This window comes from Muscardinus avellanarius, assembly GCF_963383645.1.
Source record: "Muscardinus avellanarius genome assembly, chromosome: 10".
Classification (NCBI taxonomy): Eukaryota; Metazoa; Chordata; class Mammalia; order Rodentia; family Gliridae; genus Muscardinus; species Muscardinus avellanarius.
This window is the reverse complement of record NC_137796.1, coordinates 156,216-173,413: the sequence shown is the minus strand read 5'-3', so window position 1 is coordinate 173,413 and position 17,198 is coordinate 156,216. Positions and strand designations below refer to the sequence as shown.

At 44.4% G+C, this 17,198-nt stretch overlaps 1 protein-coding gene across 1 annotated transcript in view; it reads left to right on the top strand.

The window, feature by feature from the left end:
* LOC308267903 (mitochondrial inner membrane m-AAA protease component AFG3L1) overlaps positions 1 to 17,198 on the top strand; it is a gene marked incomplete at both ends in the record, with an annotated part of 47,372 nt that overhangs the window by 13,962 nt on the left and 16,212 nt on the right. The window contains 5 exons of the mRNA XM_080702851.1: positions 2,386 to 2,535; positions 5,246 to 5,314; positions 6,214 to 6,338; positions 10,129 to 10,399; positions 17,050 to 17,187. Coding sequence (XP_080558977.1) covers positions 2,386 to 2,535; positions 5,246 to 5,314; positions 6,214 to 6,338; positions 10,129 to 10,399; positions 17,050 to 17,187 — 753 coding nt within the window. The remainder of the gene's footprint in view (positions 1 to 2,385; positions 2,536 to 5,245; positions 5,315 to 6,213; positions 6,339 to 10,128; positions 10,400 to 17,049; positions 17,188 to 17,198) is intronic.

Here is a 17,198-nt window from a genome sequence, read left to right as displayed (position 1 = left end):
GAAGCCAGCCTCAGCTGGCTTAAGAGATCCTGTTTCCAAATAAAATATAAAATAGGTCTGGGAGTGTAGCCCAGAGGTAGATAGAGGGCCCTTGGGTTCCATCTCCAGTACCACCAAAAAAAAAAAAAAAGAAGATTGCAGGTTCAAGGCCAGCTTCAGAAACTTAGGCCCTCTGGGGGTGTAGGTCAGAGGTAGAATGCCTACGGGTTCATTTTCCAGTACCAGAGAAGAAAAAAAAGACAAAAGGGCTGACGGTGACAGAGGTAAAATACCCCTGGATTCAATCCCCAGTACCCCCTATAACAAAAAGGTAATTTAAGCTGACCTTAATAATGCGCACTTGTAATTCCAGTACTTGGGAGGATAAGACTGGAGGATTGCAGGTTTTCAGCCAGCCTCAGCAATTTAGTGAGGCCACCTGCAACTTAGTGAGACACTGTTTCCAAATAAAAGAATAAATAGGTCTGGGGGAATAGCCCAGAAATAGAATGCCCCTGGGTTCCATCCCCAGTACCACTCAAAAAAAAAAAGGTAATTAATCTCATTCACAAGAGTAGGGCCTTGGAATTTAATCACTTCCCAAATCCCTGCACGTGCACGTGTGTGTGTGTGTGTGTGTTACTAGGGATTGAACCCAGAAACATTCTACCTCTGAGCTACACCCTCACCCTTTTTTATTTTTTGTTTTGAAATAGCCTCACTAGATTATTGAGAATCTCCCTACATGGTTGAGGCTGTCCTCAACCTCTGAGCCTCCTGTCTCAGCCTCCCAGGTGCTGGGATTACAGGTGTGAGCCATCATACCTGGCTTATCCTTGCCTCTTGATATCATTACCTTGGGGGTTGAGTTCCAGCTTGTGTTTTGGAGGTGTATATACACTGAAGCCATTGTAGAATCTGCTTGTTTAGGGTCTAATTGATGAATTTGTTCAAAGATTCAAAGAAACCAACTTATTGGGATGTATTAAGATTTTTTTTCTTTCTTTTTTTCTTTTTTTCTTTTTTTTTTTTTTTTTGCAGTACTGGGGGTGGAACCCAGGGGCATTCTACCTCCAAACTACACCCCCAACCCTATTTTTTATTCTTTATTTTGTGTGTGCCACCACGCCCGGCTGTATTAAGATTTCTATTTGAGCCAGGCTTGGTGGTGCACACTTGTAATCCCAGCATTTGGGAGGCTGAGACAAGAGGATCGCAGTTTGCAGGCAACCTCAGCTACTTAGTGAGGCCCTTTGCAACTCAGTGAGACCCTGAATATTCTTTATTTAAAATAAAGAATAAAAGCAGGGCGTGGTGGCGCACGCTTGTAATCCCCGCGCTTGGGAGGCTGAGACAGGAGGATCGCATAGGTTCGAAGCCAGCCTCAGCTACTTGGTGAGGCTCTCAGCAACTTAGTGAGACCCTGTTTCCAAATAAAATAGAAAATAGGTCTGGTAGTATAGCCCAGAGGTAGAAAGCCTCTGGGTTCCACCCCCAGTACCACAAAAAAATAAAAAAATAAAATAAAAAATAGGGCTGGGGGTATAGTTTGGAGGTAGAATGCCCCTGGGTTTCATCCCAGTGCCGCAAAAAAAAAAAAAAAAAAAAAAAAAAAAAAATTCTATTTGAATTTTCAGAGAGAGACCCACATAAAAGAGAACTCCTGCATGAAGGTCCCAGAGGCAGAGCTATCATGAGTTTTCTGCTTCTGGGGCATCTGGTAAGCTGTAGGTTTGATATGTGCTGGTATACCATGTAGAGTCCTTTCTTTCTGAGAGCAACAGTTTGGCTTTATTACCCATCTGATTCCATTGCATAGTTTAGGAGGAGAGGATTTAGACAACTTCTTTAAGATTATCTAAAAAGAGCCATGTGTGGTGGCACACACTTATAATCTCAGTACTTGGGAAGCTGAGACAGGAAGATCACAGGTTCATAGCCTGCCTCAGCTACTCAGTGAGGCCCTTTGCAATTCCAGTGAGACCCTGTTTCAAAATAAAGAATAAAAAAAAATAGAGCCGGGCTTGGTGCCGCACGCTTGTAATCCCAGCATTCGGGAGGCTGAGACCTGAGGATCGCAGTTCGCAGACAGCCTCAGCTACTTAGTGAGGCCCTTTGCAACTCACAGAGACCCTGTTTCAAAATAAAGAATAAAAAATAGGGCTGGGGGTGTAGCTCAGAGGTAAATGCCCCTGGGTTACATTACTGGTACTGCAAAAAAAAAAAAAAAAAAGATAAAAAAATAGAGGCTTTCATTTTCATAAACTACCCTGGGGCTAGTGTGTGGCTCAGTGGTAAAGCTGCTTAGCAGGAGCAAGGTTCTGGCTTTGATCTCTAGCACTTTGGAATAAGCAAATAAGAAATCCCCTCATTTAACAAGAAAACATGTTATCTTTTCTTTTACAGGGGGAGTTCCCCTGGGATGACAAGGAATTCCGAAATCTGGCTGTTTTGGGGGCAGGCGTTGCTGTGGGATTTTTCTACTTCTATTTTCGAGATACTGGAAAAGAGATCACCTGGAAGCATTTTGTGCAGTATTATCTGGCCAGAGGTCTGGTGAGGGGAATTACAGTCTTTCTATGTAGAAAGGAGGGTGATGTGCCCTTGTAGGAGATTTCCCCTGCCCTAAAGAGGCTGAGTTGAGAGTCATTCCACTGTGGAATGATGTCCTGTACATAGTCAGACACTGTTTTTCTGGGAACTACTCCAGCAGACCAGTGTTAGACCCACTTCCTGGCTGGCTGGAGGCTCTTAACATTATGACCTGACTATCTTTTCTAGCCTTGTCTTCTAAGACTTAGTTCTGTTGTCTATTGATTTTTTAATTTATTCCCATATCAGTTTTATATTTTTTTTCTCCCTTTACTGCACCCCTGGCTACTGCTGATCAGCTCTAGACACCTGGTTGGAGCCCTATGTCTGTGTAGAAGAGTATATAGCACTAGCAGAGTCCTCACTTGTCCTTTACAGGATGTGGGTTTATCCATCAGAATACTGAATAAAGGCCAGGCGTGGTGGCACACGCTTGTAATCCCAGCATTCAGGAGGCTGAGACCTGGAGGATCACGGTTCGTGGGCAGCCTCAGCTACTTAGTGAGGCCCTCTGCAACTCAGTGAGACCCGGTTTCAAAAGAAAGAATAAAAAATAGGGCAGGGGGTGTAGCTTGGAGGAGGTCAAATGCTCCTGGGTTCCATCCCCAGACCCGCAAAAAAAAAAAAAAAAAAAAAAAGAAAAGAAAAAAAAAAAGAATACTGAATAAAGGGGTGTATTCATTTTGAGTCACCTCCTCATGCCATTTTGGCATGGGGCTGTATTTCTATCTTTCTAATAAACTTCTTTAAATCTTAAAAAAAAAAAAAAGAATACTGAATAAAGTACTGCTTAGGTTTCAGTGTAAACTCCTATAAGAGCAAATGCCTTACCCCTCAATTGCTTTCAGAATAAGGTTTGGTAAATGATACATTAAGATCTAAACTTCTTGCCAGGCTTACTGACACACACCTATAATCTCAGTACTTGGAACTTTGAGACAGGAAGATTGGAGATGTGAGGACAGCCTCAGTAAGAAGCAAGGCTCTTAGAAACCTGGTGAGACCCTGCTTCCAAATTAAAAAAAAAAAGTGGCAGCCAGGCATGGTGGCGCATGCTTGTAATCCCCGCGCTTGGGAGGCTGAGACAGGAGGATCACACGGGTTCGAAGCCAGCCTCAGCTACTTCGTGAGGCTTTCAGCAACTTAGTAAGACCCTGTTTCCAAATAAAATATAAAAAAGGTCTGGGAGTATAGCCTGGAGGTAGAAAGCCTCTGGGTTCCACCCGCAGTACTACCAAAAAAAAAAAAAAAGGCTAGGAATTGGGAGTGGTGGTGTATCCTTGTAATCCCAGTACTTGGGAGGCTGAGACAGGAGGATAGCAGGTTTGTGGCCAGCTTTGGCTACTTAGTGAGACCCTGTTTCAAAATAATAAAAAAAAATAGGACTGGGGATGTAGCTTGGAGGTAGAATGCCTCTGGGTTCCATCCCTAGTACTGGGGCGGGGGGGGATGGTTAGGGATATAGCTCAGAGGTAGAACTCTCCTAAGTTCAATCCTCAGCACCAAACAAACAAAACAAATAAACTAAACTTCTAAGCTTTTCTGTGATGATATCTCTAGGAAATTCTTATTTTCCTCTAGGGTATGTGGCCAAGGCCTTTCTGTCTGACATGAGGGCACATGCCCGTGGAAACTCTCCCTACAGTAGTGGGGACAGAGCTGTTGCAGCCCTTCCCTGCCTGTGGATCTACTACACGCAGGTGCATCTGAGGGGATGAGAGAGGTGTGAGGAGCCCGGGATGCTCTCCTGGGCATCCCAGGAGATTTTACAGTTTCCTCATGGTCCTCTCCAGTGTCTGGTATGACTGGCATGGCATGGTTGTGTTGCCGTGGTTGGAGGAGTCTTCAGGGATGAACACATTTGCGTTAGTCACATAGTCGAGTCAGGTCTTCATTTCCAAGAGGAGTTGTGTGGTGTGGTTTAGGGTTCTGTGATGAACAAAAGGAGCAGTGACATTGTCATTACACATACTGGAGTAGGTTCTGCTCTCAGTGTTTTTTTGGTATTGCTTCTCAGAGTGGTACGGCGGCCCGCTATGCACTTGTATGTGACAGGGTGTTAGTTTGGACCCTAAGGACCGTGATGTGTTTTCGTCATCATTGGCACCATTGTCTTGTACTTACAGCTGGGTGGACAAAATGTTTCTGAGTCAGCTCTGTATTTAAGACTTTGCTGTCCTGTCAGTACAAGATTTATTTCTCTTCCGTTTAGGTTTTTTTTTTTTTTTTTTGGTGGTACTGGGGGTGGAACCCAGGAGATTTTCTACCTCAGGGCTATACTCCCAGACCTGTTTTTTACTCTTGTTTGGAAACAGGGTCTCACTAAGTAGCTGAGGCTGGCTTCGAACCTGTGCGATCCTCCTCTCTCAACCTCCCAAGCGTGGGGTTTACAAGCATGCACCACCATGCCTGGCATATTCCTTTTAGGTTTTAAGCCAGGTTGGAATGTTAATGCTTAGATGTATCCAATTTTAGGATTTTTGTCTTGAATTAGTTTCTATTAGAATGGAGATGATTCATACTCACAGGCTAAAGTGTACTGGTTTGTTGGAAGACAAAGCTGGTCTTTGGTGTGCATGTGGTTTCTGGGTGTGGATGAGTCTGTGGCTGTGCTGCCTGTGCTTTGTTTGGATAACCTATTTACTACCTCTCTGTCTGGTTGTTTTTTTCCTAGGTGGACCGGCTGGAAGTCGTGAACAAACAGTTTGTGCGTGTTATTCCCGCCCCTGGGACGTCCTCTGAGGTGAGGAGTGGGTTTAAGGCCGAGTACTGCATAGGTTTTTTTTTTTTTTTTTTTTTTTTTTTTTTTTGTGGTACTGGGAATGGAACCCAGGGCATTCTACCTCTGAGCTACACCCCTAGCCCTATTTTACTTTGAAACAGGGTCTCAATAAGTTGTGGAGGGCCTCATTAAGTTGCTGAGACTGGCCAAAACCCCACCATTCTCCTGTTTCAGCCTCCCAAGTACTGGGATTACAAGTATATGCCCTCACGCCCGGCTTAAAATGTAGTTTTTAATACTTTCCATAAAATACATCTCACAGTGTTCAACAGTCCCTGTTAATATGATGGCTTATCTCATTGACCTCTATTAATAATCATGTTTTAGCTGAGCATGGTGGCTTATGGCTGAAATCCCAGTATTTGGGATTCTGAGACAGGAGAATCATAGGTTCGAGACCAGCCTCAGCAATTTATCAATACCCTCAGCAACTTAGTATGTACTTGTTTCAAAATCAAAAATAAAATAGGTGCTGGGTGTGTTGGCACACGCCTGTAATCTCAATACTTGGGAGACTGAGACAGGAAGATCACAGGTTCTTGGCCAACCTCAGCTTTCAGTTTGAGAGAAGAACATAAGGACGGAGCAAACCTTGGCAGTTGTAGTGTTTTATACTTTTGTTTAGGACTTAAAAGTCCGCAATTTTGTGGGCCCAGAACCAAAGGAATCACTGCTCTTTGCATAGTTACCATGGGACTATCCTCAGGTGGCATTCATCCATGTGTGGAGATTAGGACTGGGAGAAAGGGGCTTTACTGAAAGAGGAGCCAGGCAGCGAGAATGCAGCAGTGAACAGGTTTGTGTGTCAGCGTTGGACAAGAGACAGTGGTACGACCGTAACTCCCCCTCTCTCTCTGCAGAAGTTTGTGTGGTTTAACATCGGCAGTGTGGATACCTTTGAGCGGAACCTGGAGTCTGCTCAGTGGGAGCTGGGGATTGAGCCCAGCAACCAAGCTGCGGTGGTCTATACCACTGAGAGTGATGGGTGAGTGGCAGGGAAGTGGTGGGGGATATGAGTCTCCAGTCGAGGGCCTCTGTTTCTGCACACAAAGTGCATACTTTTGTCTAACCTGTTTTGGAGTGTACTTTTCAAGTATGTTACCGGCATCTGCTGGATTTTACAATGAAGAACATATATTTGTTAGATCCATTTTTGTTTTTTGTTTTGGTGGTACATTCTACCTCTGAGGTACACCTCCAGCCCTTTTTATTTTTTTGTTTTGAAACAGGGTCCTGCTAGGTTGCTGCATCTCACTATGTTGCTGAGGCTGTCCTTGAACCTGTGATCCTCCTGTCTCAACCTCCCAAGTACTGGGATTAAAGGTGTGTGCCTCCGCACCTGGCTTATTTTTTATTTTGAAACAGCATCTTGCGGGGCATGGTGGCGCACGCTTGTAATCCCAGCATTTGGGAGGCTGAGACAGGAGAATCCAGGTTTGAGGACAGCCTCAGTTACTTAGTGAGGCCCTTTGCAATTCAATGAGACCCTATTTCAAAATAAAGAATAAGCCGGGCATGGTGTTACATGCTTGTAATCCCCGCACTTGGGAGGCTGAGACAGGAGGATCGCAAAGGTTCAAAGCTAGCCTCAGCTACTTAGAGAGGCTCTCAGCAACTTAATGAGACCTTGTTTCCAAATAAAGTATAAAAAAGGCCTGGGAATATAGCCTGAAGGTAGAACACCCCTGGGTTCCACCTCCAGTACCACACACACACACACACACACACACACACACACACACACACACACATAAAATAAAAATAAAAAATAGGGCTGGGGATGTATCTCGGAGGTAGAATGCCCCTGGGTTCTGTCTCCAGTACTGCAAAAAAAAAAAAAAAAAAAAAAAAAAAAAAAAAAAAAAAAAAAAAAAGAAAAGAAAAGAAAGAAAGAAAAGAAAAGAAACAGTGTCTCACTTACTTCTCAAACCTATGATCCTCCTGTCTCAGCCTCCCAAGTACTGGGATTACAAGTGTGTGCCAGCACACTGGGCAAGATCTGTTTTATTTTATAATATTCATTCTTCATTCGTTCATTCATTCATTCATTCATTTTGGTACTAGGGATTAAACCAGAGGCTTTATGCCTTCGAGCTACATCCCCAGTCCTATTTTTTATTTATTTATTTATTTATTTTTGCGGGTCTGGGGATGGAACCCAGAGACATTTGACCTCCTGAGCTACACCCCCTGCCCAATTTTTTATTTATTATTTTGAAACAGGGTCTCACTGAGTTGTGGAGGATCTCACAAAGTAGCTGAGACTGTCTGATAACCGTGTTCCTCCAGTCTCAAGCCTCCCAAATGCTGGAATTACAAGCATGCACCACCACGCCCAGCTCCCAGCCCTATTTTTTATTCTTTATTTTGAAACAGGGTCTCGCTAATTTGTGGAGGGCCTCACTAAGTAGTTGAGGCTGGCCACAAACCTGCAATCCTCCTCCCTCAGCCTCCCAAGCACTGGGATTACAATCATGTGCCACTATGTCTGGTTTGCGTGCATGCTCGCTCGCTCTCCCTCCTCACTCTCCCTCCCCCCTCTCTCATACTAGAGATTGAACCCAGGTGAATTTTACCTCTGAGCAACACTCCCAGCCCTATTTTTTATTCTTTATCCCCAAACAGGATCTCACTAAGTTGAGGAAGGCATCATTAAGTAGCTGATGCTGTCCTCAAGCCTGTGATCCTTGTGTCTCAGCCTCCCAAGTACTGAGATTACAAGCATATGCTACCAAGCCTGGCTTCATTTATTTTTTTTGAGATGAGATCTTAGGCTTGTCTCAAACTCCTTGACTCAAGTGATCTTCCTGACTTGGCCTCTGGAGTAACTGGGACAACAGGTGTGGACCACAGTACCATCTTAGATCTGTCTGATTTTATTGAGAAGAGAGTTGGAGTAGGGAAGTGTTTAGCTAGGCAGGCTAAAAAACTGTGGGATAAAGCCAGTCGTGGTAATGCAGGACTGTAAACCAAGTACTTGGTAGGCTGAGACAGAAGGATCACAGGTTTGAGTCCAGCCTCAGCCACTTCATGAGGCCCTCTGCAACTTAGTGAGATCCTGTTTCAAAATAAAGAATAGGAGCCGGGCATAGTGGCTCACCCTGTTTCCAAATAAAGTATAAGATAGGTCTGGGGGTGTAGCCCAGAGGTAGAACCCCTGGGTTCTACCCCCAGTACCACACACACACACACAAAGGTAAAATGCCCCAGGGTTCCATCCTCAGTACCACACACACAAAAACATTTCTTTTTTGTGGTACTAGGATTGCAACCCAGGGGCATTCTACTTCTGAGCTATACCCCCAGCCCTACTTTTTATTCTTTATTTTGAAACAGGGTCTCACTAAGTCGTGAAGGGCCTCACTTAGTAGCTGAGGCTGTCCTTGAGTCTTGATCCTAGTCTCAGCTTCTTAAGTACTGGGATTATAAGTGTGCACCATCGTGCCTGGCTCACACAAAGACATTCCAACATGCGTTTGGGGGGGGAACATTCAGATCATAGCAGTGAAGTAGGTAGGGTTCTGAAGGTGAGTTCTAAGAATTCTAGTGGTAGTACCTGTAGTGCCTCAGTGTCTAGCTGGAGCTCCTGAACATCCTCTGGGGTGCAATGTGTTGCTAACCTGGGTTTTGTTTTTACTTGCTGAGTTGTCAAGAATATTGGTTGTATGTGGGCCTGTCTTCTAGGAATTAAAGGTTTATTCTGGAAAGTATCAAGAGTTCTCTGGGAGAGTGGGGCAGCCTCAGGCTATGGAGGGCGTGGAAACTTTCTTAAAGTTTACACCACTATTCAGAAAAGATAGAACACAGAGAAACTAGGAAGAGATTCACTATAAAATAGAGCAGAGTAAAAGTTGCTGTGCTGAGGTGGGTACTGCTGTTGTCTCACCTGTGAGGAGTGTGTTGGGTCTAGGGCTCCTCAGGAGGGCAGGTAACTGCTCCACAGGGCTGCTGGCCACAGGCTGAGGTGCCAGCCTCCCTCCACCCACCAGACCTCAGTAGTGGGTCAGAGCCAAACAGTGCTATGTGTTGGAGGGGATAGGTTGGGGGGGGAAAGGTGTGTGGTGTGAAATAATCCCCCCCACCACCAGACACACAGAGACAAACAGAAAAACCGTGGATTCTTGTCCTAAGTTAAGAATAAGTATTCATCGCTTGGACAGCTGCTGCAGATTTAAAGAAGTTTATTAAAAAGATAGAAATATAGAGATAGTTACAGCCCTGTGCCAGAGCGGGGCACAGGGGGGCAATTCGAATGAAAATGCCAACGAACTCCAGTTTACTGAATTTTTATCCTGTCTAAGTCCAGCAGGTCCCTCTGATTTTGGAGATCATGTTACCCCTTATCTCCAACCCCGGCTCTGCTTCTGTTATCTCTCCAGCCGAATTTATGGCCTAAAGGGGGAGACATCTCTGTCTCCAAACACAGGCCCAGATTTATGGCTTGAGAGGGAGGCATCTCTGTCTCCAGACACAGGCTTTTACCTTTCGTCTTCTCCCCCAAAATGTGTTAAATTGTTCTTAGGAATGCAAGGACATGTTAGCTTAACCCTTCTTAGTAAAGAAGACATATTTCAGGATTGGACATCTTTCCCAGTATTGACACATTAATACATTTTAAACTCTCTTCCCAATACCAGTACACTATGAACTGGAGGAAGCCAAATCTACAGACAAACTTTAACACATTGTAGAAAGAAACTGCCCCCTTTGGAAGGGTGATGTTTCAACCCTTCCTCCTGAGTAAATGTGATGAGTGGTTTTCTTGATTTTTCCAGCTCTCTTCTGCGAAGCCTTGTCCCTACCCTTCTTCTGGTTGGCATCCTCCTCTATGCTGTGAGGAGAGGCCCAATGGGGACTGGTCGCACTGGGCGAGGAGGGGGCCTCTTCAGTGTTGGTGAGACGACAGCCAAGATCTTAAAGAACAACATTGATGTGCGATTTGCAGACGTAGCTGGCTGTGAAGAAGCCAAATTGGAAATTATGGAGTTTGTGAATTTCCTGAAAAATCCCAAGCAGTATCAGGATTTGGGAGCCAAAATTCCAAAGGTATTGATTTCAGAAAATGTAGTTATGCTGTGAGCTCCAAGTCAAAGCTAAAGATCCATCCATCCATCCATCCTTTCTTTCTTTCTTTCTTTCTTTCTTTCTTTCTTTCTTTCTTTCTTTCTTTCTTTCTTTCTTTCCTTTCTTTCTTGGTACGGGATAGAATACCAGGGGCATTGTACCTTTGAACTACACTCTCGGCCCTATTTTTTATTCTTTATTTGGAGACAAGGTCTCACTGAGTTGCAAAGGGCCTAAATAGCCGAGGCTGTCCATGAACTGAGATCCTTCTGCTGGTATGTGCCTGAAATCCCAGTACTTGGGAGGCTAAGACAAGAGAATCTCAGGTTCTGAGGACACGCCTCAACAAATAGCGAGACTCTCAGTGCCCTAGTGAGACCCTGTTTCAAAATAAAAACAGGTCAGGATACGGTGGCACATATTTGTAATCCTAGCATTTAGGAGGCTGGGACAGGAGGATCCTGGTTTGTGGACAGCCTCAGTTACTTGGTGAGGCCCTATGCAATTCAGTGAGACCCTGTTTCAAGATAAAGAATAAAAAATAGGGCTGGGGGTGTAGCTCAGAGGCAGAATGCCCCTGGGTTTCATCCCCAGTACTGCAAAATAAATACATACATACATACATACATACATACATACATACATACAAAAAATAAGCCAGGCATGTTGGACTATGCTTGTAATCCCATCATTTGGGAGGCTGAGACCTGAGGATTGTGGTTCTAGGACAGCCTCAGTTACTTACGCCCTTTGCAACTCAATGAGACCCTGTTCAAAATAACAAAAAAATAGGGCTGGAGGTATTGCTTAGATGTAGAATACCCCTGGGTTCCATCCCCAGTACCACAATAAATAAATAAATAAATAAATAAATAAATAAATAAATAAATAGGACTGGGATGTAGCTTGGAGGTAGAATGTGCGCACACACACATTGCTATGGTTTAGAGGGGACAAATATTTGACCATCTGTTTTTTGCTTTGACTTTCTATTTTATTGATCACAATAGAGAATGGAAATAGCATTTGCAGAGTAGAACAATAAAAGTCCTCTTATCTAGCCTGGCATGGTGGTGATCCCCTGAGATAATAGGGCTGGGAGTATAGCCTGGAGGTAAAAAGCCTCTGGATATTCATCCTCGGTATTGGGGCCGTGTGCGCACACGCGTGCACACGCGTGCACACGTGCACACACATATCCTCTTATCTGACAGATTGGAGGCCATAGTTCCTAAAATTATAACATTTATATTGGACATACGAACAATACATATTCATCTGAAGTGAATCAACTTAAAACACAAATGTGAGCTAGGTGTGGTGGCACATGCCTATAATCCCAGTACCTAGGATGTTTGAGACAGGTTCAAGGCCAGCTTCAGCAAGCAACTTAGCTAGACCCTGTTTCAAAAAAATAAGATAGGGCTAAGGGTATAGTTCAGAGGTAGAATGCCCCTGGGTTTCATCCCGAGTGTTACAGTTTGGGAATGTTATGGTTTTGGGGAAACTGTCCCTGGGGACCCCTGTCAGGGTCCTGGACACAATTTCCGTTAAACCACAACAAACCCAAAAAAAACAGGAAAAAAAAAAAAAAACAGAAAAAAAGAAAAAGTGCTGGTTCTTGTCCTGAGCTAAGTATAAATACACATTAGCCTGGACTCTTGCTGAAGATTTAAAGAAGTTTATTAAAAAGATAGAAATAAGCCGGGCGTGGTGGCGCACGCTTGTAATCCCAGCATTTGGGAGGCTGAGACCTGGAGGATCGCGGTTCACGGACAGCCTCAGCTACTTAGTGAGGCTCTCTGCAACTCAGTGAGACCTGGTTTCAAAATAAAAAATAAAAAGTAGGGCAGGGGGTGGAATGCCCCTGGAGGTCGAATGCCCCTGGGTTCCATCCCCAGACCCGCAAAAAAAGAAAAAAAAAAAAAAAAAAGAATAAGCCGGGCGTGGTGGCGCACGCCTGTAATCCCCGCGCTTGGGAGGCTGAGACAGGAGGATCGCACAGGTTCGAAGCCAGCCTCAGCTACTTAGGTTCTCAGCAACTTTGTGAGACCCTGTTTCCAAATAAAATATTAAAAAGGGCTGGGAGTATAGCCCGGAGGTAGGAAGCCTCTGGGTTCCACCCCCAGTACCACCAAAAAAAAAAAAAAAAAGATAGAAATACAGAAGATAGTTACTGTCTCAGCCTCCCAAGCGCGGGGATTACAAGCGTTTTATACCCAAGACTTCCATCTTGCTTTCTGACATAGTAAACTTTTCTGTAAGGTTCTTCCCCTCAGCAAGGTGTCTCCTTTCACAGAAGGTCAACCATCCCAGCTAGATTATCCAATTATTATGTTAACCTGTCTTTAGAATGAGGATGGGGAAGTCCTAGTCCCCTCCCCCTTCTTTAGACTTGCTAATTACCTTTAGCTAGGTTAATTTACACTGGATAATTGCCTGCTTCTGGGCAGAAACCAAGTCCTTTCACAGTTTTGGCCCTCACCCAATTTTTTAAAATTTTTATTTATTTACTTATTTATTTTGCGGGTCTGAGGATGGAACCCAGAGGCATTTGACCTCCAAGCTATACCCCCTGCCCTACTTTTTATTCTTTATTTTGAAACAGGGTCTCACTGAGTTGCAGAGGGCCTCACAAGTTGCTGAGGCTGTCCGTGAACCACGATCCTCCAGGTCTCAGCCTCCCAAATGCTGGGATTACAAGCGAGCGCCACCACACCCGGCCCTCACCCAATTTTTGGAATATATTAATAATCACAGCTTTCTCGAATCTTCCTAGGCCATTCCCAGTACTGTCTATGGTACACCGAGAACCAAAGACACACACAAAAAATAATTAATTAAAAATAAATAAATAAAAATAAAAACCACAAATGTGAGCCATGAAAAGTGGCATGTACCTGTCTGTAATCCCACTTGTTGGGAGGCTGAGACAGGAGGATCATGGTTCGAGTACAGTCTCAGGAACTTAATGAGGCCCTGTTTTCTTTTTTCTTTTTCTTTTTTTCTGGGATGGAACCAGGGCATTCTACCTCCAAGCTGTACCCCCAGCCCTACTTTTCTTTTCTTTTCTTTCTTTTTTTTTTTTTTTTTTTGCAGGTCTGGGGATGGAACCCAGGGGCATTTGACCTTGACCTCCAAGCTACACCCCCTGCCCTATTTTTTATTCTTTATTTTGAAACCGGGTCTCACTGAGTTGCAGAGGGCCTCACTAAGTAGCTGAGGCTGTCTGTGGTCTCAGCCTCCAGAATGCTGGGATTACAATCATGCGCCACCACGCCCGGCTCCAGCCCTACAGTACCTGGGATGGAACCCAGGGGTATTCTACTTCAAAGCTACACCCCCAGCCCTATTTTATTTTATTTTATTTTTTATTTTTTATTTTTTGGTGGTACTGGAAGCCCTTCTACGTTTGTGCTACACTCCCAGGCCTATATTATACTTTTTATTTGGAAACAGGGTCTCTTAAGCCAGTGCGGCTGGCTTCGAACCTGCATTATCCTCCTGTCTTCACCTCCCAAGTGCGGGGATTACAAGCATGCACCAGTCCGGCCCAAAATACATTTTTAAGATAACTTCTTCAGCCTAGAAATTAGCAATTCTGAAAAAGCAGAACCGCCTGGAGGCCCTGGCTGGCTGTACTCTGCCAGTCTGTGCCACCACGCCCGGCTAGGCCCTGTTTCAGACTAAAAAATTGAAGTGGTTGTGGTGAGGCACACTTGTAATCCCAGTACTTGGGAGGCTGAGACCTGAGGATTGTAGGTTCATGGGCAGCCTCTGGTATTTAGTGAGATCCTGTTTCAAAATAAAGAATAAAGCTGGGTGTGGTGGCTCACGCTTGTAATCCCAGCATTTGTGAGGCTGAGACTGGAGGATCTTGGTTCGAGGACAGCCTCAGCTACTTAGTGAGGCCCTCTGCAACTCAGTGAGATCCCGTTTCAAAATAAAGAATAAAAAAAAAAAAAAGCCGGGTGTGGTGGCACAGGTTTGTAATCCCAGCATTCGGGAGGCTGAGACTGGAGGATCGCGGTTCGCTGACAACCTCAGCTACTTAGGCTCTTTGCAACTCAGTGAGACTCAGTTTCAAAATAAAAAATAAAAAATTGGGCAGGGGGTGTTGCTCGGAGGTCAAATGCCTCTGGGTTCCATTCCCGGACCCGCAAAAAAAAAAAGGTGGGGGGGACTGGTGGTAATAGCTTCAAGGTAGAGTTCCCTTGAGTTCAACTCCTGGTACACACACACACACACACACACACACACACACACACACACACTGTAAAAAAAGATAAGTTATAGAGATAGCAGACACATTGAACACAAAGAAAGCCAGTCTGAACAGCTGAAGGAACATCTTAAAAGAAGTAGTGTTTACCCTTCATACCTCAAGACCTGAAAGCTTGAAAGGCAAGCTGTGGTTCACTCTTGGTGGTCCTCTGCTTTGCAGAGTAGTTTGATGATAATCATGAAAATAAGCATTTAGGCCATTGGCCAGCAGGTCTGCTCCTGGGACTCTGTGCAGAAGGAGCTGTTCTTCTGAGTGGGGTGCAGATTTTCATTATCCGTGTTATGTCTATAATATGTAAACGGTTTGTAGTTAATGTGCATTTATTTTATGACCAGAAAATTTTTTTTGGGGGGGGGGCTGATAGTGGGGATTGAACCTAGGGTCATTCATACCTCTGAGCACCACCTCTATTTTATTCTTTTTTCTTTCTTTCTCCTTATTTATTTATTTATTTATTTGTGGTCCTGGGGTTCCTGAAAAACTTTCTACCTCCGGGGTACACCTATTTTTTTAAAAATATTTTTATTTGGAAACAGGGTCTTAAACCAGAGAGGCTGGCTTCGAACCTACGCGATCCTCCTGTCTCCGCCTCCCAAGCACAGGGATTACAAGTGTGCGCTACCACGCCCAGCTATTTTATTCTTTATTTTGAAACAGGGTCTCACTAAGTTACAGAGGGGCCTCACTAAGTGGCTGAGCCTGCTGCACCCCCATCCCTATTTTATATTTTTATTTTGAATCTAGGTTGATGAGAGTCTCACTTGTTGCTGAGGCTGTCATTGAACCTGCAATCCTCCTGTCTCAGCCTTGCAAGTTCTGGGATTACAGGCGTGCACCATGAAGCCCAGCCTTCCTTCCTTCCTTCCTTTCTTCTTTCCTTTCTTCCTTTCTTTCTTTCTTTCTTTTTTTTTTTTTTTTTTTTGCAGGTCTAGGGATGGAACCCAGGGGCATTTGACCTCCAAGCTACATTCCCTGCCCTATTTTTTATTCTTTATTTTGAAACAGGGTCTCACTAAGTTGCAGAGAGCCTCACTAAGTAGCTGAGGCTGTCTGCGAACCATGATCCTCCAGTCTCAGCCTCCTGAATGCTGTGATCACAAGCATGTGCCACCACACCTGGCTTCTTTTCTTTTATTATTTAAAAAAATTTCTTTGGTACTGGTGATGAAACCCAGGGCACTCTACCTCCGAGCTACTCCCCAGCCATATTTTTATTCTTTATTTTGAAACAGGGTCTCCCTGAGTTGGAAAGAGTCCAAGTAGCTGAGGCCGTCCGTGAACCTCAGTCCTCCTGTCTCAGCCTCCCGAATGCTGGATTACAAGCGTGCACCACCGTGCCCGGCATTATTTATTTTGAAACAGGGTCTTACCAGGTTCCTGACAGTCTTGCTGTGTTTCTGAGGCTGTCCTCAACCTATCCTCCGATGGCAGCTTCCCAAGTACTGGGATTATAGGTATGTACTACCATTCGTGCCTAGAAAAGATTTAAAAAGAAAAAAGCCAGGCATGGTGGCATATGCTTCTAATCCCAATACTTGGGAGGCTAAGACAAGAGGATCACAGGTTCATGGTCAGCCTCAGCTACTTAGTGAAGCCCTCCACAGTTTAGTGAGATCTTGTTTCAAATTAAAAAATAAAAAAATAGGGCTGTGGGTGTAGATCAGAGCTAGAATGCGCCTGGGTTCAATCCCCATCACTACAAAAATAAATAAATAAATAAATAAATAAAATAAAATAACCCAGTCTGTAAGAGTAATGAGATTCTTGTTAGTAAATACTAGAAGTTGCTAGTGTAAGGAAATAAATTCCAGCCGGGTGTGGTGGCACACACTTGTAATCCCAGCATTCGGAAGGCTGAGACCTGAGGATCGTGGTTCGCGGACAGCATCAGCTACTTAGTGAGGTCCTCCACAACTTAGTGAGATTCAATTTCAAAATAAAGAATAAAAAATAGGGCAGGGGGTGTAGCTCGGAGGTTGAATGCTCCTGGGTTCCATCCCCAGACCTGTACAAACAAAACAAAACAAAACCCAAAAAACCAAATTCCTAATCACAGTTAAGTAGAAAATAGGATTTTTTTTTTTTTGGTACTAGGAATGGAACCCAGGGGCTTTCTACCTCTGGACTACTACACTCCCAGACCTATTTTATATTTTTTATTTGAAAACAAGAGTCTCACTAAGTTGCTGAGAGCCTCACTAAGTAGCTGAGGCTGGTTTTGCTGTGCGACCCTCCTGTCTCAGCCTCCCAAGTAATAGTATTACAAGCATGTGCCTCCTCGCCCGGCTAGAAAAGAGGATTTGTGTGCTGTTTCTCTTGAAAACCAGGTGTCTCCTTTCTGTTACAGGGAGCCATGCTCACTGGTCCGCCTGGTACTGGTAAAACACTTCTTGCCAAAGCCACTGCAGGGGAGGCCAGTGTCCCCTTCATCACTGTGAACGGGTCAGAGTTCCTGGAAATGTTTGTTGGTGTTGGTCCAGCCAGGGTAGGTAGATG